Below are 25024 nucleotides of genomic sequence, written 5' to 3'. Positions count from 1 at the left end.
CGGAAGGAAGATCCACTACGATATGGTACGAACAAGCCACTGGGTACTACTATTTCAAGATATCCAGAGACATTGCAGTAGCCATACGCAGACTCAGACTTGGTTACAAGTGCTGCTGGGAGGTAATAAACCCAATAGTTAGAGTGTCACATCTGTGGAACAGAAGCAGAGGCGCCACTCTTGCACTACTTACTGGAATGTGAAGCTACTGAAGCCCTGCGTATCAAACTCAACATTAATCCAACGACAGCAGCTGCATTAGATGCACATTCCACAGCGACTACAATGACTAGAAAAGCCGTTGAGGAATGGGACTTACTAATGAACATTCTGCATCTACATCCGCCACCAAGATGTTATTAAAACAAGACCAAAACCAGTGCACTAAAACAGAAACGAAAAAGAAACGGGGGGGGGGGGGGAAGGAGGAATCCCCACCTCCATTTAAAAACTTTGACCCAAATATCACAGTAACAAGGTTATCGCGAATAACCGAACTTTATTACGGGCTCACCATAGCCCGTGCTACATGGATATTTAGTTCTGAGTAACTAAATCCAAAAATAACAATAACAGGCAGTGGTTGCATGAATCAATATGGTAAGACAAAGGAAAGACAATCATTACAACAAACATTCGAATGCTATCTTGAGGTTATCTTGAGATGATTTCGGGGCTGTAGTGTCCCCGCCCTGCTACTACGAGCTGCTTCCTGGGGATGTGAACAAAAAAAGGAGGCCTGGTCGAGTATTCGTTTGCCTTGTTCGGGTTGAATGTAGACACAGTAGTCGCTTCTGTATATATTTATTGAGCGAGACAAACAGGTGTATAACTATCCAGCCGAGGTCCTTCTACTCTGAGTCTCTGAGGATAACTGAGGCTGCTGGGAGCATGGTTTGATGCTCCTCTGTCTGGCATGACGTCAGAGGCCTACTTTCCTGTGATTGGTTACATTTCAACTGACATGAATTTGAGTATAACACGAGGACCGGGCCGCGGGGACGCTAAGCCCTGAAATATCAATAACCTCAACCATAGATATCTTCAAGAGGCTAGAAGCATAATGATACACAAGCGAGGCTTCTTTTTTCCATTGGCCACTGAATGGAAAAAGTCCCTTATATACTGATCATTAAATATTACTAAACGTTCTATTCTCTACTAGATGCCAGTCTTCAGAATAGCAAGCGGAGATGAACTAAAATGGGGTTCGAATGCCCGCAGACTTGTTTGTGACCACAATGGGGTCCACGTAGCCAGCTTTTTGACACTGTACTCCCCTTCATATAGTCTAGGGTAGCTGCACAAATGTAGATGTACCTAATGTATTAATAAACAAAATGCATGGGGATTTCTCTTTAGTATGTAGCTAGTAACTCTTGGCACACTATGTAGCCCTTCATATAGTCTAGGGTAGTTGCACAAGTGAAGTACCTAAATATATTTGTAAACGTGACATTAACTGGATAAAAACACATCCGATACCCCTCAACACATTTCTTAATGCCAGCCTTAGAAAGCACGTGTATATAACCAGTACTGGAAGCACTTTTTGCAAGGCATCCAATTCATGCAAACATCCCAAATGTTGGATAAAATAAAAAAAACTTTGCACCCTTGCAGTCCCCAACTTGCTCACCACTCTAAGGCAAAGTACGTGGATATGTTGCTCGAGCAATATGCAAGCACTGCCAGTACCAAAGTCCTACCCTTCGATATACAACACCATCTGGCTTCTTGACCACACCACACACTAGAAAATGAAGGGACGACGACGACGTTTCGGTCCGTCCTGGACCATTCTCAAGTCGATTTGAGAATGAGACTAAATGGTTCCAACAGAGGACTCAATCTGAGGCAAGGTCTCTTATGTGACCCTGAACAATGCCAATGTCACTTGGGTTTTGGTTGTGACAATGTCCACATCTTGACGGAGCCGGTCGGCCGAGCGGACAGCACGCGGGACTTGTGATCCTGTGGTCCTGGGTTCCATCCCAGGCGCCGGCGAGAAACATTGGGCAGAGTTTCTTTCACCCTATGCCCCTGTTACCTAGCAGTAAATAGGTACCTGGGTGTTAGTCGGCTGTCACGGGCTGCTTCCTGGGGGTGGAGGCCTGGTCGAAGACCGGGCCGCGGGGACACTAAATCCCCGAAATCATCAAGATAATCTTAAAAAAAAATAAATCTGACATGTTTTGTGTGCAAAGTTCTTGGAAGGATTATACTCTCTATTGTTTAATAATTCAAACTACACCCTAACTTTGTGTTTCCTTCCTGGCAGAAGCTTTGCTGAATATTTTATTAGGCAGGGACCGAGCTCTCAGGCGGCATTTATTGATCTCCAAACTGAATTAATTTTAGAACAAGGCTCTTTGAAGTTAAGGGAAGCCTGTTGGTATGGATCAATGGGGTCACCGAGTAACAGAACCTCCACAGACTTGTCAAGGGGGATTTTAAGTAATAATTTTGCACTTTGTGAAAGAGGTCTACTTCAGGGGTAGTGCGCTTAACCCAACACTGTCCAATGCCTTGATAATAATTGACAATACACAATAATTGACATTCCCCCCCCCCTTGCTAACGAAGCTGTCATATGACATGACATTTGTATCGTTGCAAATACCCAAAACCTATTGCAAGCTCCACATTTATTCACTCGCTGCTAAAAGCATTTAATATGGTCCTAATATCTAATTCCAGAGCTCTTCATTTCCAAAACAGAACAAGTCCCCCTATAGCTTTCAAAGTCAACAACTAAATATTGAAATTTGTGGAAAATAGTTACCTTTGAGTAGGTATCAACATTGATATGTAAACTAGTTACATCATTAGTTAGATCCTTAATTGATTACTATGTCTTACACCTAATTAATTTACTGTGTCCAAAACAGCTGGCAACAAAATTAAGCCATAAGGGCGATCTTGGTGCCCCAAGATGCACAACAATCATTAACATAAGAGAAGAACCGAGGCTTCGAACCGTACTAGAAAGAATCATACAATACATCCCATTCACCTGGGGTCCATGGATGACTGGAACCGTGGACCCCAACGCGTGCGCATTTGGAACCGTGGACCCCATTTATAAGAACCACACAAGTCTACACTTTTTGAATTAGTCATGAGAGACCCGACATCAACACTATTGCTCAAATTATTTTTTGCCCTCAATAGTTATTGATTGGGGCCAACACAACTCACTCGGTCGAGTAAACTACAATCAAATTGAACATGCCCTTTACATAATACTCTATCACTAACACCCTTCTACATGTACCCCACATGTACCATGTGGGGTATACCCCCCCCCCCCACTCACCCATCACCAAGAATGGTAACAAAAATCTTGTTCTTAATACTGCCACTTTAAACAATTAACTTCCTCTATCAAAAACCTGAGGTCTCGCAAGCATAGTCTACGTCGATGGGGGCCAAGAGCCTGCAGGTTTAAGTGGTTTCACTCATCGTCAGATTAAACTGGCTGAATGCTACTATAACAATTACTAACTACACTGCAACTGACAGCACCCACGGCAACCCCCCCCCCCCCACCAACACCCACACGACGAATAATTTCCTGCAATTCAAAGTCTTCAAACCCACAAAATTGGCCAAAACCTACAGCAAGAGCCTCATAACAGCAAGAGCCTCATAACAGCAAGAGCCTCATAACAGCAAGAGCCTCATAACAGCAATTTCAAATCACCTGCTCGCTGCACAGAATACAGGGGGGTTTAAAAGATCTCTTGCACGGCAAACCCATCTCCAGTCTATCCATACGATAGATGGATAGACCATGTTGGGTCTATTCAGTTCCAGGTTGGAGGCCAGATGGTTGCCGCTACCCTAACGTAACTTAACTTGAAATGTGATTGGATAGAGAGAGTAACAGTTGGGGTCGACCTCTTCCCACCCAAGACTGTAAATAAGGATTCGCTCCTGTTACAGAAACAAATTATTCCTATGAAATCCGAAGCTTTTCCTAACTATTTCCTACCTGTTATCGAGGATTCACAGGCAATAATCATCACATTTAGGCGATCAATTATTATAGGGGTGATATCATAATGTTTGGTTATCATCCTGCTATTTTTTTCTCTCTCCCCCAGGTTGTGTAACGAGTCATTTGATACCCGGAAGTGCACTACTGAACAAGAGACTATCGTCAGCGCCTGATCCAGGAACATCTATCTACAGGCCATAAAAAGGCGCGTGACCTTCCTCCCCCCCAGCAAAGGTGGTGCGCGACCTCTCACCCCCCCCCCCAGCAAAGGCGGCGCGTGACCTCCCCCACCCCAGCAAAGGTGCCGCGCGACCCCCCCCCCCCCCACCCCCCAAGCAAAGGTGGCGCGCGACCTCTCCCTCCCCCCCCCCCCCCAGCAAAGGCGGCGCGTGACCTCCCCCACCCCAGCAAAGGTGCCGCGCGACCTCTCCCCCCCCCCAGCAAAGGTGGCGCGCGACCCCCCCCCCCCAAGCAAAGGTGGCGCGTGACCTCCCCCCCCCCAAGCAAAGGTTCAGCCGTCAAGTCTCCACAAAACAGCCACTTCTGAGGCGGGAACAAAACACTGTACAAACTTACGGGACTTTTATAATCGATATCAAATGAAATACAAAGTTATATCGAGTAATTAAATAATAAACTTGATATCATGTAATACTTCACATTTATGGCTATCTTGTCTTAGCTTTTGTGCAAACAATTTAACCAGAATTTACTATAAACAAATTTCCTTACGCGATTCGGTCTTGGTTATCTAATATACAAGAGTAGAAGCTCATTTTTATAGCTTATAAAACGTGACTCATTCGGGTCCAATTCTGCATAGTTTACGAAGCTAAATTAAACTTAGTTATAAAAAAGACTACACCGACTTTCGTGTAGTCTATAGTTGTTAAAATTTAAAATTTCTACATTCACTAATTAACGAGCTAATTTGTGCATCTATGATCCCTTCAATTGGTTCATCCCAGCTCAATAGTAATAACCAATATGCAAATATCAGCTTTATAGAGTTCAACTATTCTTGTGATGGGACTATTGTTTTTAAACAGATCCCTTACAAGAATCATTACAAGACGTCCCTCATGTGAATTTGAAGTAGTGTAATCGGGAAATAACACCTCTAGGGGCCTCGTAGCCTGGTGGATAGCGCGCAGGGCTCGTAATTCTGTGGCGCGGGTTCGATTCCCGCACGAGGCAGAAACAAATGGGCAAAGTTTCTTTCACTCTGAATGCCCCTGTTACCTTTCACCCTGAATGCCCCTGTTACCTAGCAGTAAAATAGGTACCTGGGTGTTAGTCAGCTGTCACGGGCTGCTTCCTGGGGGTGGAGGCCTGGTCGAGGACCGGGCCGCGGGGACACTAAAAAACCCCGAAACCATCTCAAGATAACCTCAAGATAACCTCCATTGTTCATCACAATGAAATGTCCCACAATACAAATCGGTATACTAACAGACGTTGTCACAGCTCGAATAAGACAGGTTGGTATCTTATCTACAGGTATATTTGGCAGTTCGGCTTGGATAGGATCCTGATGAGGTACAGTGAGTGGACAGAGCCAAGGACACGCCATTGCAGACGGCTGTCAAGACGTGTTAATTCGTCGCACCAAGACTAAAATTGATGATTTAACCGCATAGTGTGTTAAACTATAGCAAAATGAAAGTAAGCCGACGATAGCTTGCGTGATTTTGGCCCAGAACTGCGCGCCTGGAGGTGATAGCCAATCTGAATCGCCGACCGAGGCAAGCAACAGACCGATAAATTTGGGCATAATGCTTACAGTCCACAGAGACAACCCCAAATAAGTGATCCACCGCAGAAAGCAGTATTAGCTCCACATCTGGAAGAGCCGCCTGGGAAAGACAAAGAGGAATTTGTCCACCTTGGATGGGGGAGAACGCATTGAAATTCACAACATGGTCAATGTCGCGGGACTGTATCAGAAATATAGTGTGAAAGTCAGTGTTGGTGGGTTATAGAAGAGACTGACGGCAGTGGATTTACACACACACACACACACACACACACACACACACACACACACACACACACACACACACACACACACACACACACACACACACACACACACACATCCTTGACTAGATATGGGCTGTCTAAGACCAAACTGGAAAAGGTTCAAAGGTTTGCCACCAGACTAGTACCCGAGCTGAGAGGTATGAGCTACGAGGAGAGACTACGGGAATTAGACCTCACTTCGCTGGAAGACGGAAGAGTTAGGGGGGGACATGATCACCACATTCAAGGTTCTCAAGGGAATTGATAGGGTAGATAAAGACAGTCTATTTAACACAAGGGACACACGCACTAGGGGACACAGGTGGAAACTGAGTGCCCAATGAGCCACAGAGATATTAGAAAGAATTTTTTTTAGTGTCAGAGTGGTTGACAAATGGAATGCATTAGGAAGTGATGTGGTGGAGGCTGACTCCATACACGGTTTCAAGTGTAGATATGATAGAGCCCAATAGGCTCAGGAACCTGTACACCTGTTGATTGACGATTGAGAGGCGGGACCAAAGAGCCAGAGCTCAATCCCGCAAGCACAATTAGGTGAGTACACGAGAATACAGGCGAGGTATTTCTTAGTATTACTTAATTTAATAACTTAATAACAACACACACTGGGTCCATAGTTGGAGTCTAAGAGCCCCCAGGAGAATGACATAGCAGCTATGATCGTGTATTATTTCTATATCTAAAATAGTTTATTACCAAAAGATTTATCAATGTATAATAATTTATTGTAAATACATTGATACTGCAATGGAAAAATGTATAACTAACAGACGACTGATTGTATGGTGCGTATTGTTAATAAAATCTTCATTGAGGTCTGATTAAGACCTTTTGTACACCAATACTTTTTTGCGCTGCTGCTCACAGGACGAGTATGGGGTACACAAACCGCTTCTGTCGACAACAATCAAACAGGTTAATAATGTTGTTTAAGATTCAGCTACACGGAACAAAACGTTCCAAGTAGCACGGGCTACGGTGAGCCCGTAGTGGACATAACTGGCATAGGAGCGGGGGCTGTAACTCTGAAACAGATTAATAGTACCCGGCCAGTTATAATATTTCAAGCTATTAATGAAGCGCAGCGGCCCATAGGCCTCTATCCACAGGTCTTAATTGAAGCCGATTTTCCTAAATACTCCCAGATAAAATGTTTTATCAATGGCCCGATACAATATGGTCTCACGTCGGTCATGTCCGCTAATACGCGCACCAAGTTTCACCTTATGCGCTTAATCAAGTATCATATACCAAAATTATTTATTTATATCAAAAGTAACAATAGTGCTGAGGTTTCTATGGCATGTTGAGAAGCTCATTAGTAGTAGCGAGGCTCCGGCCAGAGGTCGGTCCCCACCTGTGCCGGCTGCCACACGCCAGCTCCCACACGTCGTACCGCACCATGTAAACATACAAGGCCGGCCGAAGTATTTACCACAGCGTGCGAGAATACATCTTTTTACGGGTTAGTCATGCCCGTGCCACCTCTTGGGTAGCTTAATCTTAATCAATCAATCTACAACCACACAAGGTGTCTACGTGAAGCTTTTTAGAGAGCTTCATCACTCGCTGATTTATACGCAAAATACAAATTAACTCGCTTCAGTTAAAAAAAAAAAAAAAACTAACACTAGCCAGCTCAAGATGTTTGCTTCCTAACGGAAGATGGAAGGAAAATACTAGTCTGGACATTTCAAGTAGATGCGAAACCAATATTGGGACATTTTAAAAATTAGTAAGCATAAGCATAAGAAATATTGCCGGAACAACCGTGGACATTTTCAAGAGGAAACTAGATTTATTCCTCCAAGGAGTGCCGGACCAACCGGGCTGTGGTGGGTATGTGGGCCTGCGGGCCGCTCCAAGCAACAGCCTGGTGGACCAAACTCTCAAGTCGAGCCTGGCCTCGGGCCGGGCTTGGGGAGTAGACGAACTCCCAGAACCCCATCAACCAGGTATCAACCAGGTAGTACTGAAGTGAAAGTTAAAAATTAACTACAAGTCAAAGCTGAACGTGTTGCTGACGTTGACAACACCCAGAGAACTTGACTGAGAATAACAAGCACAAATAGACGAGTACTGACCAAATTCATATAATAAAATTGAAAATTGGGAATCAGTTCAAATCCTTCACGTGGTGGTAGTCCATGGAGATAGGCAAGAGAATGATAATTTAAGTTTGAAAAAAATATCAGATGGGGAGGGCTGGTTCTAAATGTACACTCAAATAATTCGTTCCATCTTGTGTTATCCTCAAAATGCTTCTGGAGTCTGCCAGTGCAGACTGCCTATCACATGCCTCTGTATGACTAACCATCCTGTGTGATGGGGATTTTTTAGCATCACCTAGATAGCTTTTCTGACACTATACTCCACTTCATACAGTCTAGGGTCTAAGCTGCACTAATGTAGATGTACCTCATGTATTAATAAAAAAATAAAATACGTTAAAATAGCCTTGATGAAAAGTAGGGATGCAATAAATACTCTTAGATAATCCCATTAATAGGGTAAGGGCTCATAGACTTTCCAAACACCTAATATAAAAAGGAGCAATATTATAAGTTAAGTATGCAGACGATGAGTCACAATAACATGGCTAAAGTATGTTGACCAGACCACACACTAGAAGGTGAAGGGACGACGACGTTTCGGAAGTGGAAACGTCGTCGTCCCTTCACCTTCTAGTGTGTGGTCTGGTCAACATAAGTATACGCAAGAGGAGTGACTTCTGCGTCTATAGAAAATAGTGGCGTCCAAAGATCCGACAAGACGAAGACGCCAGACCGCTGGAGACATTGGTCTTCGCAACCACCTCCAATAAATCATTAGCAAAAGAAGACGCCAAGTCAGGGAGACCACGTAGCAATAAACCACAAAACTAAACGAAGGTACAGTATGGGAAGGTGAAGAAGAGGGCGTTGAAGAGTTGAGGGCGCTGAAGAGTTGAGGGCGTTGAAGAGTTGAGGGCGCTGAAGAGTTGAGGGCGCTGAAGAGTTGAGGGCGCTGAAGAGTTGAGGGCGCTGAAGAGTTGAGGGCGCTGAAGAGTTGAGGGCGCTGAAGAGTTGAGGGCGCTGAAGAGTTGAGGGCGCTGAAGAGTTGAGGGCGCTGAAGAGTTGAGGGCGCTGAAGAGTTGAGGGCGCTGAAGAGTTGAGGGCGCTGAAGAGTTGAGGGCGCTGAAGAGTTGAGGGCGCTGAAGAGTTGAGGGCGCTGAAGAGTTGAGGGCGCTGAAGAGTTGAGGGCGCTGAAGAGTTGAGGGCGCTGAAGAGTTGAGGGCGCTGAAGAGTTGAGGGCGCTGAAGAGTTGAGGGCGGCTGGTCTGAGTCTTGAGGGGGGGTACTGTTAGGTCTTACATGTATGTTAAAAAAGATCCTGTTTGTCCAAATTTAATCCCTGGAAACACAAACCGTAACTGTGTATTTTCCGCTTGGTTACAACTTGTAATAAAGTTGTTACATCTTGGCTTAATGTGTTTATGACGTATTAGAACGTTGTTACAACTTGCTATATTGGTTGGTATAACTGGTTAGGAGGTGTTAAAACGTGTTCGAACGTTGTACCAACGTCGTAGATTCGGTGTGTGTTTGGCGGGATACTACAAAAGTAAACTTTCTGGTGATCCATCACTACATAGTAACTATTGTCGAAAGTAGAGATAAGTATTTTTCATTTTTTAGGAGGATGGGCTGGATCGTATGAGAGAGATTGACAGATAAACACAGATGTACCTAATTTCAGTCTGAAGATTTCCTATATCCACAACGGTAGAGTTGAAAATCTCGAAGGAACATTGTAACTACAGCAGTGACGCCAAAATAAACATGACTGACCAACTGACGAGTCATTTTTTGCAGTCATAAAAAACGTGAAACTAATTACAGCCATTGAAATCAGATAAAATAACTGTCATAAACAAGTCCAATAACTTATGTAATATGGAACGTCTGTATTCCAAAAAAGTGTTCAAGACTCGAGACTACTGGCAAGAACAGTGTGAAAAACTTTAGAAGCCTTTAGAACAAGGAACCTCATACAATGTAAAAATCCACATGGGCCGTGACGAGAATTCGAACTTGCGTCCAAGAGCATTCTCATACAATGTCTTCAAGAGTCAAGAGTAGTGGGAGAATGACGTCCAACCCGTCCTCAAAAGGCCAAACTCCAGTCCATGCACCCGCCAAACCCCCTGTTCATTGAATGAAAACCGGTTTACAAAACTCGACTGGTGACGTTCGAACACTTCTCGAACAAGTGTTTCGCTGGCGACTTACGTTCGAACCACAACATTTTAAATGCTTCACCCACGTTAGCAAATACCATAACACAAATATCAATCTTGAGGTTATCTTGAGATGATTTCGGGGCTTTTAGTGTCCCCGGGGCCCGGTCCTCGACCAGGCCTCCACCCCCAGGAAGCAGCCCGTGACAGCTGACTAACACCCAGGTACCTATTTTACTGCTAGGTAACAGGGGCATAGGGTGAAAGAAACTCTGCCCATTGTTTCTCGCCGGCGCCTGGGATCGAACCCAGGACCACAAGATCACAAGTCCAGCGTGCTGTCCGCTCGGCCGACCGGCTCCCCAAAGCAAATACAATATAATCGCTAACAGAACCTACACACCTAACCTAACCAATGCCTAAATATGCACAGTATGCTTACAACCATATTAATTTATATAGGTTAAAATTCCTTTTTCGAATGAACAGCATGTTAAAAATGTATAAATGTTTTTTGGGGTCCATCACCATCTGAAACAGAGGTAATACAGAAAATAGACACGATAAAGCACCTAAACTAGTGAGACCGTCTCGAAGCTCTCAAGATGTACTCTTGAGATGAAACGAGAGGTATCAAATAATATATATGTGGAAGATACTGGAAGGCTAAGTCCCAAATTTGCAGTAAACAACATACTGGAGTGAAAGATACGGAAGGAAAGTTAGAATTTGAACCTGTGAATAGAGGGGTGCTATAGGCACAATCAGAGCACTGTGAACATCAGAGGTCCACAACTGTTCAATACTCTCCCACTAAGTTGACCAGACCACACACTAGAAAGTGAAGGGACGACGACGTTCGGTCCGTCCTGGACCATTCTCAAGTCGATTGTCTTGATAATCGACTTGAGAATGGTCCAGAACGGACCGAAACGTCGTCGTCCCTTCACTTTCTAGTGTGTGGTCTGGTCAACATACTTCACCCACGTTATTGTGACTCCTCGCCTGCTCTCCCAGCAAGCATTATAAATATTGGCCGAACTTCAAGATCCAATTAGATAAGTTCTTGCAAGAAGTATCGGACCAACCGGACTGTTGTGGATATGTGGCCCTACGGGCAGCTGCCAGCAACAGCCTGTTTGACCAAGTTATCAAGTCCAAACGTGCCCTCGGACCGGGCACGAGAAGAGCAGCTCCCGAGACCCCCCCCCCTCTCCAGGCGAGATCCAGGGGTCGACCTCTGGATGGAATGGACTTTGAGGAAGGGTTGTGACGTCATGAAAGGTTCAAGGGTAAAAAAAAAAATGGTAATTCAGTTCGCGCCAACACGGGAAGCTACGTATATACAAGCACAAACGTCCAGGTAGCCCAACACAACTTCCAAAGCCGACAACAAAAATCTTTTAGAATTGCTTAGATTTCCACAAAATTAGAGATAAACCCTATAAGTTCTCTTGGGGTACCCCAGTCACCACCCAACCAATATCCACTAAATATCCACCAATCAAAAGCAATATCCACCACCAGCCTAACTACCCGCCACCCATCACCCATCACCCCAAACACCAACTATCAGCCGCGTTTTGGTGCCATTAAAAAAAAAATGCAAACTGGGGAAACGCGCGTGTTAACATTTAAAGCCAGTGTTGGCCCTGGCTTCGTAAATCTACCGACATTGGTACATAATACCAGACCACGTTGGATCAAGACGGCTGGCGAAAGGGAGGATGGGGGGGATACTCGCCTGGTTGTACTTGCGGAGGTTGAGCTCTAGGCTCTTTGGGCCCGTCTCTCAACTGTCAATCAATCAACTGATTTTTTTTTCGCATGACGCTCCCCTCGAGAAAGAGGTCGATGATGCCATAAGCATTGAGCGATTTCCTCCCTACACGAAGGTAGCGGAGGGAATGGATGGATGATACTGGAAGCCTAAGTCCCCTAACAAAATAGCATACTGGAGCGAACGATATGGAATCAACCGTCTCGTATCGTTTCACCTACAGTGAAAGTAGGTGCCGTAAGCCTGAACAAATCCACAAGGGTCGTGACGCGGATTCGAACCTGCGTCCGGGAGCATCCCAGACACTGCCTAATCGACTGAGCTACGACAGGGTTAAAAAAACAAAAAAAAAAAAAAAAAAAAAAAAGTTAAAACCGAAGTTCTACTAAACTTCGTAGCTCTAACCCTGTCGTAGCTCAGTCGATTAGGCAGTGTCTGGGATGCTCCCGGACGCAGGTTCGAATCCTCGTCACGGCCCTTGTGAATTTGTTCATTTGATGCATCACGTTAGTGTGATCTCTGTGTAGTGCCATAAGCATGTTCAGAGAACACTGAATGAACATCAAATTTAACTGGTATTCAATATCCTACCAACAAACTTGACAAATATTTCAGAAACAAAAGCGAACGCGGTCAAGACAAAATCGGATACTCCTGAAGCAAGTAGCTAATCTTCAGGGTTGCTGTGAGCCGCTCAGAGCAACAGCCAGTCAAGCTGGCCTACCTTGTGTAGCTTCGGGGATCAACAGCCCCGCGGCCCGGTCTTCGACCAGGCCTTCCCCTACACAGCAGCCTAGGGCGAACTTTAAGAGTAGCCGAACTCGCACAACCCACCGCCATGGAAGTAAACTACCCACATACAGGGTAACCAGATGAGGAAGGCCTACAGTGAGCGGGGCAGCAAGACATTATTGGGTGTACTGGAAAAAGAAAGCGAATGTTGCCAAATGCTTTTTGTGCAAGAGGGAAAATTTCTCGTCGCCAGAATTTTTTTTTTTTTTTAGGCTGCCCGGAACATGGAGAAAAGCTGCCAGCTGGGCATAAGAGCCGCGCAGAGCGGTGTTTCCCGAACACTCATGACCCAGTTTGCAGTGATGAGGTCAAGATGTTTGACCTCGCTGGGCACACTCATTCTCTCAACAAGCACAACCAAATTCGTCCATGCCTCACAGGATTAATTGAATTCTACGATCAGGCATCAAAAGTCAGGCAAGAGGGTGGTGCAGACTGCATATTTTGGATCTGCCAGAAAGCTTTTGACACGGTACCACACAAGAGACTAGCGCAAAAGCTGAATATGCAGGCAGGAGTGAAAGGTAAGGTACTCCATTGGATAAGGGAGTACCTAACAGAAGACAGCGAGTCACTGTGAGGGGTGAGGTCTCAGATTGGCGAGGCGTCACCAGTGGAGTCCTGCAGGATTCAGTCCTTGGACTTAGTGTTTCTGATATATGTAAATGATCTCTCAGAGGGTAAAGAACCGTTTCTCATTGTTTGCTGACGATGCAAACATTATGAGGAGGATTAAGACCGAGGAAGATTGTATGAGCCTACAAGATGACCTAGGCAAACTGAATGAATGGTCAAACTAAAGTTCAACTAAAGTTACTGAAGTTCAACCCGAGTAAATGTAAGGTAATGAAACTATGCGGAGGAAACAGGAGGCCAGACACAGGATACCGAATGGGAGATGACGTCCTTCATGAAACTGACATTTTACGATTCTTCGCGGCAGGAGATCGTATTCCAGGGACCTGCCCGAAACGCTACGCGTACTAGTGGCTGTACAAGAATGTAACAACTTGTATACATCAAAAAAAAAAATAAATAAAAAAAAAAAAAAAAATCTAGGAGTTTATATCACACCAAACCTTTCGCCTGAAGCCCACATAAAAAGATTAGCATCTGCGGCGTATGCAAGGCTGGCTAACATCAGAATTGCCTTCAGGAACCTGTGCAAGGAATCATTCAGAACCTTATATACCACATATGTAAGACCAATCCTGGAGTATGCGGCCTCAGCATGGAGCCCGTACTTTGTCAAGCACAAGACGAAGCTGGAAAAAGTTCAGAGTATGCCACTAGGCTAGTCCCAGAACTAAGAGGCATGAAATACGAGGAAAGGCTGCGTGAAATGCACCTCACGACACGTGAAGACAAGAGTAAGGGGAGACATGATCACTACCTACAAAATTCTCACAGGAATTGACAGGGTAGATAAAGATAAACTGTTTAACACGGGTGGTACGCGAACGCGGGGACACAGGTGGAAACCGAGTACCCACATGAGCCACGGACGTTAGAAATAGCTTTTTCAGTGTTAGAGTAGTTAACAGGTGAATGCATTAGGCAGTGATGTGGTGGAGGCTGACTCCATACACAGTTTCAAGTGTAGATATGATAGAGCCCAGTAGGCTCAGGAATCTCTACACCAGTTGATTGACAGTCGAGAGGCGGGACCAGAGTTCAACCCCCGCAAGCACAACTAGGCGAGTACTACACATCACAATACCCACAAAACCATTTAAGCAGAGATAAATGTCTAACGAGTTTGGCAATACTACAGATTGTTGATACCTGGTTGATACCTGGTTGATACCTGGTTGATGGGGTTCTGGGAGTTCTTCTACTCCCCAAGCCCGGCCCGAGGCCAGGCTCGACTTAATATATGATATAATGATATATATAATCGTATATATGATATATACGGTATGATATAATCGATATTTCTCACAGGAAAGGTTGCGGGTTCCTGAGGCGACCAATCCCTCAGTGCAGTTGCAGCTTTGAGTCGGGTGACAAGATCAGACAAGCGCCTTACCTTGAGGTTACCTTGAGGTGCTTCCGGGGCTTAGCGTCCCCGCGGCCCGGTCGTCGACCAGGCCTCCTGGTTGCTGGACTGATCAACCAGGCTGTTGGACGCGGCTGCTCGCAGCCTGACGTATGAGTTTAGCCTTGTGCTAAACAATTACGAGGACTGGTAATATAGTCTTGTAGAAACGGAATAAGAAACCATTAGACCAATATCTTCCTAGCAGACAACAGTGTAATACATTCAAATAAACTATACGCTACGTAACCCAGTGAAGCTAAATACTGGCGCTCCCCCCCCCCCACCCAAACACAGCCATGCAGCGCCGGCCAGGTGTGGGCCCCCACCCAAACACAGCCATGCAGCGCCGGCCAGGTGTGGGGCCCCCCACCCAAACACAGCCATGCAGCGCCGGCCAGGTGTGGGGCCCCCCACCCAAACACAGCCATGCAGCGCCGGCCAGGTGTGGGGCCCCCACCCAAACACAGCCATGCAGCGCCGGCCAGGTGTGGGGCCCCCACCCAAACACAGCCATGTAGCGCCGGCCAGGTGTGGTGCCCCCCACCCAAACAAAGCCATGCAGCGCCGGCCAGGTGTGGGGCCCCCCCACCCAAACACAGCCATGTAGCGCCGGCCAGGTGTGGGGCCCCCCACCCAAACAGCCATGCAGCGCCGGCCAGGTGTGGGGCCCCCCACCCAAACACAGCCAGAGTCCCCAATGAGGCTAGTGCATGCATTAATCCGCAATCCGTTATGACCGACTTGCTACTACAAGAGTTTTAACCAAACAACTCTGCATCAGGACACTTGGTGTAGCCGCCAGTAGAAGCTTGCTGCTCCGTTCATCTCTGCTACCTGTACAGCCACCACCCCACCTCACGCTCCCCTAAGACCCGCCCCCCCCACCCACCCACCCACACACCCCTTCCCAGGCGCCTCCCCCCACCCACCCCCTTCCCAGGCGCCTCCCACCACCCACACCCCCTTCCCAGGCGCCTCCCCCACCCACACCCCCTTCCCAGCAGCCTCCCCCACACACACCCCCTTCCCAGCAGCCTCCCCCACACACACCCCCTTCCCAGCAGCCTCCTGCCGCCCCTCCTTCCGCAGCCTTCATGCGGCACGCTTTCTGCATACCAAGTGCCTGGAGTTCTTACCTTGAGAAGTGGGAGGCAGAGGCGGACGAGCCTCGCATACTGTCGTACACTGGCTGCATACTAAATATTCTCTCCCTTCCCCCCCCCCCACCTTCCTCCCCCACAAATTATATTTATAATTTTTTTTCCATTCACCTGGGTACTGGCAGACTAACCGCCCAGGTGAACGAAATGTATTTACACGGTATATGGTTGATAATTTTTATATCTCGCACACACAAAACACACGGGGTCTGGTAGCTGAGCGGACAGCGTGCAGGACTCGTAATCATGTGGCCCGGGTTCGATTCCCGGACCAGGCAGAAACAAATGGGCAAAGTTTTCTTCACCCTGATGCCCCTGTTACCTAGCAGTAAATAGATACCTGGGAGTTAGACAGCTGTTACGGGCTGCTTCCTGGGCGGGTGGGTGTGTGGGGGGGGGGCTAAATTATTAACAGTTGATTTACAGTAGAGGGGCGGGTCGAAATAGCAGAGCTCAACCCCCGCAAGCACAACTAGGTGAGTACACACAAAAATAAAAAACACAAAATACACACACTTGCTTGCTAGCAAAGCAGCTAAGTAAAAGGGCGTGGAGAAACTATAGAAACAGAACACTAGAGAGCAGAGAAAGATACCAGAGCGCCAGAAATGAATAAGTCAGGATGAGGAGAGAGGTAGAGAGGCAATATGAAAATGACATAGCGAGCAAGGCAAAGACTCAACCCAAACTGCTGCATAGCCACATCAGGAGGAAAACAACAGTGAAGGAACAGGTAATGAAACTGAGGATACGGGCAGAAATTCACTACAAACGACAAGGAAGTGTGTGAGGAACTCTAAGAAATTCCCGGAAGTCTTCACACCAGAGCAAGGAGAAGTCCCAGAGATAAGGGAGGGAACACCAACCCAGACACCACTAGAGGAGTTTGTGATTACCAGTAGGGAGGTGAGGAAGCATCTGCTAGATTTGGACGTGACAAAGGCTATAGGCTCCATTATAGGCCCAAATGGAATCTTACCATGGATTCTAAAGGAAGGAGCAGAAGCTCTGTGCCTACCACTCTGCATGGTATACAAGTCACGTAACTGGTGAACTGCCAAAACTGCTTCGTGAATCTGGCTCCAGGGGCCAGATTCACGGAAGCACTTACGCAAACACTTACGAACCTGTACATCTTTTATCAATCTTTGACGGCTTTGTCTCCAATTATTAAACAGTTAATGAGCTCCGAAGCACCAGGAGGCTGTTTATAACAATAACAGTTGAATGAGAAGTATTCATGCTTGTAAACAGTTTAATAAATGTAACCAAACCGGTCAAAGATTGAGGAAAGATGTACACGTTCGCATGTGCTTGCGTAAGTGCTTTCGTGAATCTGGCCCCAGGTTCGTAAGTGCTTGCGTAACTGCTTCGTGAATCCGGCCCCTGGTCCTGAATTACAGCTGGTTGAACTGGGGGTCAACAGGTCAAGATTGTATTCCCAGTTGACCTTCCCTGACCATATCTTTAGGTTATCTTGGAGATGATTTCGGGGTTTAGCGTCCCCGAGGCCCGGTCCTCGACCAGGCCTCCTTTTTGTCCCCTCCCCCAGGAAGCAGCCCGTAGCAGCTGTCTAACTCCCAGGTACCTATTTACTGCTAGGTAACAGACCATCAGGGTGAAAGAAACTTTTAGCCCATTTGTCTCTGCCTCCACCGGGGATCGAACCCGGAACCTCAGGACTACAAATACGAAGCGCTGTCCACTCAGCTGTCAGGCGCCCTGGGTTTTAACCATGGCTCTAACTTATCGAGGAGAGCGTCCACACCATGCCTTTGTCAACGTATAAATTGTTGGCGTGTCAAGTGGCTTTGGACAGCCTCGCTCCTGTGCCAGGTAAGTCCACTACGGGCTCACCATAGCCCGTGCTACTTGCCCCGCTCCTGTGCCAGGTAAGTCCACTACGGGCTCACCATAGCCCGTGCTACTTGGAACTTGTTCCGAGTAGCTGAATCTATAACAACGACAACAAGTGGCTTTGACCGAACTCGCTGAACACAAGTTAAATTGTTATATCAAGTCTTCATATTATATTCTTCTGATTCCCTCACTAGTAATTATGCTTACTTGAGGCGTGTTTAATGACGTCAAACAAAGGGCCTTACAGCTGAGTGGACAGCGCTTCGGATTTGTAGTCCTGAGGTTCAGGGTTTGATCCCCGGTAGAGGTGGAAACAAACGAGCAGTTTCTTTCATTCTGTTGCCCCTGTTAACCTAGCAGTAAATAGGTACCTGGGAGTTAGACAGCTGCTCCGGGCTGCTTCCTGGAGGTAGGTAGGTAGGTAGGTAGGGGGGTGGGGGGGTTTGTGTGTGTGTGTGTGTGTGTGTGTGTGTGTGTGTGTGTGTGTGTGTGTGTGTGTGTGTGTGTGTGTGTGTGTAACAAAAAGGAGGCCTGGTCGAGGACCGGGCCGCGGGGATGCTAAACTCCGAAATCATCTCAAGATGGCTCATCAGTAAAGGTTATTTAAATGCTGCTCAAACGAAAAAATAGAAATGCTTGATCCGGTATCGATACTTAGAGCATTGAAGACAAGATGTCTCCCCCACACTCCAGCATCATCCACACTCCTCCCTTGAGACCACCTTCTGAAGGCGGTATTTCTGCCAAATACCAAATGGCAGTTTCCTCAAGACACTATAACGTATCTTACCACCAGTGAGGATATAATGATGGTCCGCATCCTCCTCCAACGAGGACATTGGGGGGGGGGGGCACACCGGATACAGATAAAACTTCCCCCCTTCCAGCACCCCCCCCCCCACCAAGACCAATCCATCCCCATTCACGCCCAGCGCATCCTATAACCCCCCCTCCACCCTCTCCTAATACCAGGCTCTGTTCCAGTACCAACTTAAACTATTTGCTGTAGAGCGCATTAGAGCCCCCCTTACGCTCTACAGTATCAACTGTACAATATTTGCATAAAATTAAAAACCCTACACCAAGAATGATTATATATATATATATATATAATATATATATATATAATATATATAATATAATATATATATAATATATATATATAATAATATATATATATAATATATATATAATATATATATATAATATATATATAATATATATATAATATATATATATATATATATATATAATTATATATATAATATATATATAATATATATATATAATATATATATATAATATATATATATAATATATATATATATATATATATAATATATATTATAATATAATATATAATATATATATATATATATATAATATATATAATATTATATAATATATAATATAATATATATATAAATATATATATATAATATATAATATAATATATATATATAATATATGTCGTACCTAGTAGCCAGAACGCACTTCTCAGCCTACTATGCAAGGCCCGATTTGCCTAATAAGCCAAGTTTTCATGAATTAATTGTTTTTCGTCTACCTAACCTACCTAACCTATAAAGATATGATAGGTTAGGTAAGGTAGGGTTGGTTAGGTTCGCTCATATATCTACGTTAATTTTAACTCCAATAAAAAAAATTGATCTCATACATAATGAAATGGGTAGATTTATCATTTCATAAGAAAAAAATTAGAGAAAATATATTAATTCAGGAAAACTTGGCTTATTAGGCAGATCGGGCCTTGCATAGTAGGCCAAAAAGTGCGTTCTGGCTACTAGGTACGACATATATATATATATATATATATATATATATATATATATATATATATATGTCGTACCTAGTAGCCAGAACTCACTTCTCAGCCTACTATTCAAGGCCCGATTTGCCTAATAAGCCAAGTTTTCCTGAATTAATATATTTACTATAATTTTTTTCTTATGAAATGATAAAGCAACCCTTTTCTCTATGTATGAGGTCAATTTTTTTTTATTGGAGTTAAAATTAACGTAGATATATGACTGAACCTAACCAACCCTACCTAACCTAACCTAACCTATATTTATAGGTAAGGTTAGGTTAGGTAGCCAAAAAAAGCTAGGTTAGGTTAGGTTAGGTAGGTTAGGTAGACGAAAAACATTAATTCATGAAAACTTGGCTTATTAGGCAAATCGGGCCTTGAATAGTAGGCTGAGAAGTGCGTTCTGGCTATTAGGTACGACATATATATATATATATATATATATATATATATATATATATATATATATATATATATATATATATATATATATATATATATATATATATATATATTATTTCCCCCTGTAGTCTACTAGATTACTAATAGCAACTTGCTATTAGTAATGTTAATATTTACGTCACTTGCTTTAATGTTCTTGGAAGTTGTGAATGAATGTTGAACAACTTGCATGTGATCTTTCACCACATTTCCACATGTTGCCCAACCTTACAGAGCATGGCGGGAAACGTGGCTCTCTAGTTGTACTGAAGCATACTTGAATAGTGTCGACCAAACTCCACGCTAGAAATTGAAGAGACGACGTCGACGTTTCGGTCCGTCCTGGATCGTTATCAAGTCGATAGTGGTGTGATAGTGGTCCAGGGGCCAGATTCACGAAAGCACTTACGCAAGCACTTACGAACGTGTACATCTTTTCTCAATCTTTGACGGCTTTGGTTTCATTTATTAAACAGTTTACAAGCATGAAAACCTCCCATTCAATTGTTATTGTTATAAACAGCCTCCTGGTGCTTCGGAGCTCATTAACTGTTTAATAATTGTAAACAAAGCCGCCAAAGATTGAGAAAAGATGTACAGGTTCGTAAGTTTTTGCGTAAGTGCTTTCGTGAATCTGGCCCCCAGGACGGACCGAAACGTCTCAATTTCCAGTACGTGGTTTGGTCAACATTTTGTAGCCACATTATTGTGTCTCATCTGCATTCTTGAATAGCATGCATCACTAACTCATTAGCCACTGTAGTTGTGTCAATTTCAAATATATTCATGTCTGGATTTACAAGTCTCTCCTTTAAACAATCCTTAATAGATAAATTTATTACTACTAGAGTAACAATTACCATGAACAAATCCACAAGGGCCGTGACGAGGATTCGAACCTGCGTCCGGGAGCATCCCAGACTGCCTTAATCGACTGAGCTACGACATGGTCCCGGACGCAGGTTCGAATCCTCGTCACGGCCCTTGTGGATTTGTTCATTTGATGCATCACGTTAGTGTGATCTGTGTGTAACAATTACCATGCCCAGTAGTTTTTGGGTTGGAGATGAGCCCCTTAGTTTTTTTTTGTGAAGTTCAGTTTTCCAATTAGTAAATAAATGCAAATATTACGGGATTAGGCCTATTGGGGTTGAAGGCGTGTACTAGGATTGACGTGTTAGTGAGGCTGAAGACCGCCATCTACCGGTGACAACCAAACACCTGTAAGTTTATCAACTAGTTCCATCTCTTGGGACCAGATTCACGAAGCAGTTACGCAAGCATTTACGAACCTGTATATTCTTTCCTCAGCCTTTGGCGGCTTTGTTTACAATTATTAAACAGTTAATGAGCTCCGAAGCACCAGGAGGCTGTTAATAAAAATAAGTTGATTGTGAAGGTTTCACGCTTGTGAACTGTTTAATAAATGTAACCAAAGCCGTCAAGGATTCAGAAAAGATGTTCACGTTCGTAAGTACTTGCGTAACTGCTTCGTGAATCAGGCCTGGTTGACCTGGTTGATGGGGTTCTGGGAGTTCTTCTACTCCCCAAGCCCGGCCCGAGGCCAGGCTCAACTTGAGAGAGTTTGGTCCACCAGGCTGTTGCTTGGAGCGGCAACCAAACTAATGTCAAACAGCCTATGTCTTTATATTTGATAAAGAGGCAACTTCGTTGACTTTCCCTGTTCAGCCAACTTTGATAAAAGTGGAATGACATTTTCCTCGCTTTAGACTACATTTCCAGCTTTCACCTGTGTAATTAGGTTTTTTTTAATGCTGCCCTTAACTATCTTCTAGTTTATGGTAGTAATGGACAAACCGTGGTAAGGGGGTTACCTTGAGATGATTTCGGGGCTTAGTGTCCCCGCGGCCCGGTCCTCGACCAGGCCTCCACCCCCAGGAAGCAGCCCGTAGCAGCTGACTAACTCCCAGCTATCTATTTACTGCTAGATAACAGGGGGGCATCAGGGCTGAAAAACATTTTGCCCATTAGTCTCCGCCTCCACCGGGAATCGAACCCGGAACCTCAGGACTACGAATCCGAAGCGCTGTCCACCAAGCTATCAAGCACTGATGTGATAAGTGTTGATGGTTTAGAAGACTTGGTTCAACCAAGTGATAAGGGGGCCCTGACTTAATTGTAACTACGGAACGCGCTTCAGTGATGATACTATTAATGGGGATGCATGACAGTGATATAGGGTGATTGATGGTGTTGATGGGGAAGATTGTGATGACTACACGTGGGTAGAGGTGACTGACGGACAATAGGTCTAGTGGAGAATGCCAGTGTATGGAGTAGGTAGCAGTAGGGAGTAGGTAGCAGTAGGGGGGGGGGGTTAAGTTCCGGGAATAAGCAGTCTGTGGATCCTAGTTGTGTTTGGGGCTGGGAGCAGTGGTTTCAAATATTATTAATGGCGTGGGATGGTTGTGTTGTTTAAGATTCGCTACCCGGAACAAAATGTTCTAGGTAGCACGGGCTATGGTGAGCCCGTAGTTGACTGATTTATATGATAGTAATAATGGTTGGGGGGGGGTGTTGTGGTAATGGTAGTGGAGGCTGTTTAGGCTTAACGTCAAAACACGTTATCTGGGAGAGCGGGGGGGGGGGGGTAACTACAGTATTTGTTGGGGTGGGCGGGAACACATTTAAGGGGGAGAGGGGGGAGGTATGGGGCAGATTAATCACACAAATCCACAAGAGCCGTGAAGAGGATTCGAACCTGCGTCCGCCCTGTGATTGGCTAACAATGACAATAGGAGAGCGATATTTTAGGTGGAACAAAAATACGTTTAGTGAGGGGGGGTAGGGGGCCAAAAAATTAAATTTGTGTATTTGTGAAGCAGTAGCTATTGCTACACCCCGACACAGTAGTCGTGTGAGTGTTGTAGAGTACCGAGCAGCCTTGAGATATTCTGGTGAGGAACCCCAACCACACATTTTCACATTAGCGTGACAACACAATAGTTATTTACACGTTACCTGACAGCTTCTCATTTTTGAGACTTCTGCGTAAAAATCCACACGCCGATTCCAAACACCAAGCTAATTTTTTTTTGGTTTGTTTATACCAGTTAGAAAAAACCAAATCAAGATTAAAACAGTTAAGAAATCTGACTTTAAATGTTTTAAAAAACAAAGAAAAAGTATCATTGGGCTCTTAATTCCTCGCCAGGAAAAGTAAAAACGGACACAAATCAGCTATGGGCCAAACGGTTGAGTTTACGAGCTCAGATACAGCATTTTCGGTCTTGGAGGCGCGCAGACATACGCCCTTCTTGTTGTTAAGGGCCAGCTGGCGAATGCACCAGCCACTATATTAGAGGTTGCAAATAGCCCGCCCTGGTTGCCTCTCATGCGCAGTCGAGAGAGGAGGCAAGACTCCACTTGTGCACTATCTGTGCGTGTAGCACCGAGCACAGGCCAGCTGGTGCACCAAGATATTGCAAGCACTGGATTGCAACCCGCGCTGTATCAACCTCCCACTGCGCGCGCCCCCTACACACGCATCATTTTCAGGATATTTTCTTATCACTTAAGGAAATTGAAAGCCGAAGCATGCAGGCAGGCAGACAGGGAAGCAAGAGGCGCGCTCACAGGCACTCGGGCAGACATTCGCCAGGCACACACGAGTTAAGCAGACGCTCGCCAGGCACACACACACGTTGACAGTAGCACCGTACATTCTTCCTCCTTGAGAAGTGGTTGGCGATCCTCAAACAACACTCTGTCACGCTGTTCCACATCTTGGTGGCTGTGTTGGAGCGCCGTGTTGGGGAAGCAGCTGCTGGAGGCGAGGTGTCGAATGCGACAGTGGTTCTTTTTAGGGAGATGAGGGTGGTAGTGGTGGTGGTGGTTGTGGGAGTAGTTGCAGTGGATGTTGTAGTGGTGGTAGTGGCGGTGGAGGTGGAGGTGGTGGATAGTAGGCGTTGTCGAGGCACCGTGGCGAACTATTTGGCAGCCACACTGGGACACACTGGCAGATCTTGGAGTGTAGTACACTTGTGGTAATGTGATGTTGGTGGCTTTAGAGAGAGCGGCGGTGACGGTGGAGGCGCTGCGCCGGCTCCACTCTGCCCGCCCACTACCCGGGTAGACGGCAGCGGCAGACTGGAGGTCGAGGCAGCGACGGTGGCGAGGCGGTGGAGCGGAGCGTACAGCTCTACGGAGCTGAGCGGCGCGACTGACTGAGTGGCAGCGGTGCTGGCGCGCGCGGGGCGGCGGACCCACACTCGCTCACCGCCATTTTTTATTGGCCGGGCCACCGCCATAGCCGCCGTGGGTGCCAGCAGCTCCCGCCGACGCCGCCGTCTGCACGCCCTCCTACTGCCCGCTTTCTTGTCTGTCCTGCTGCAGGCGGCTCTGCTGGGTCATAGGGGTGGTGACTGCCTGGCCCTCGTGCGCAACCGTCCCCCCCCCCTCCCCTCAGGCGGCTCGCATGCACGAACGCACGCACTCTCCGCACCCAACGCACTGCCACTCACCAGTACTAACAAACAAGTCGCACCAGTCTTGTAAAAGACCACCTGTATGAGCTGTCTTGATTTACTCCCCCCAGAGGCTCACTATGTAACACTTTGACAGTTAACAGTTCTTCTGTTCACATCGTCTGATCCATATTAGTTAAGACGTTTTCATTGCGATCTTCTAGATCAATAACGACAGCAATTTGAACCGACAAATAACCACTTCACTCAAGACAAAGAAAAACAAAAAGTCACCACCACCAATGCATCCATTACACAACAGCTGTCTGCTGTGAATCACCAGTGCATTTCCTGCGTCAAAAGCAACTCCTCCCCCCCCCCCCACACAAGAGTATCTTAGCGCGAACAAAAGTGAATCTGTGACGTAT

At 45.6% G+C, this 25024-nt stretch overlaps 1 protein-coding gene across 1 annotated transcript in view; it reads right to left on the bottom strand.

Moving 5' to 3' along the window:
• LOC123768140 (uncharacterized) overlaps positions 1 to 24559 on the bottom strand; it is a 38709-nt gene extending 14150 nt beyond the window's left edge. The window contains exon 1 of the mRNA XM_045758518.2: positions 23853 to 24559. Within this exon, the coding sequence (XP_045614474.1) occupies positions 23853 to 23915 (63 nt within the window). The 5' untranslated portion in view covers positions 23916 to 24559. The remainder of the gene's footprint in view (positions 1 to 23852) is intronic.
• Positions 24560 to 25024: the final 465 nt, after the last annotated feature.

Source organism: Procambarus clarkii, chromosome 86 (assembly GCF_040958095.1).
Source record: "Procambarus clarkii isolate CNS0578487 chromosome 86, FALCON_Pclarkii_2.0, whole genome shotgun sequence".
NCBI lineage: Eukaryota > Metazoa > Arthropoda > Malacostraca > Decapoda > Cambaridae > Procambarus > Procambarus clarkii.
This window is presented reverse-complemented; position numbering and strand designations above follow the sequence as displayed.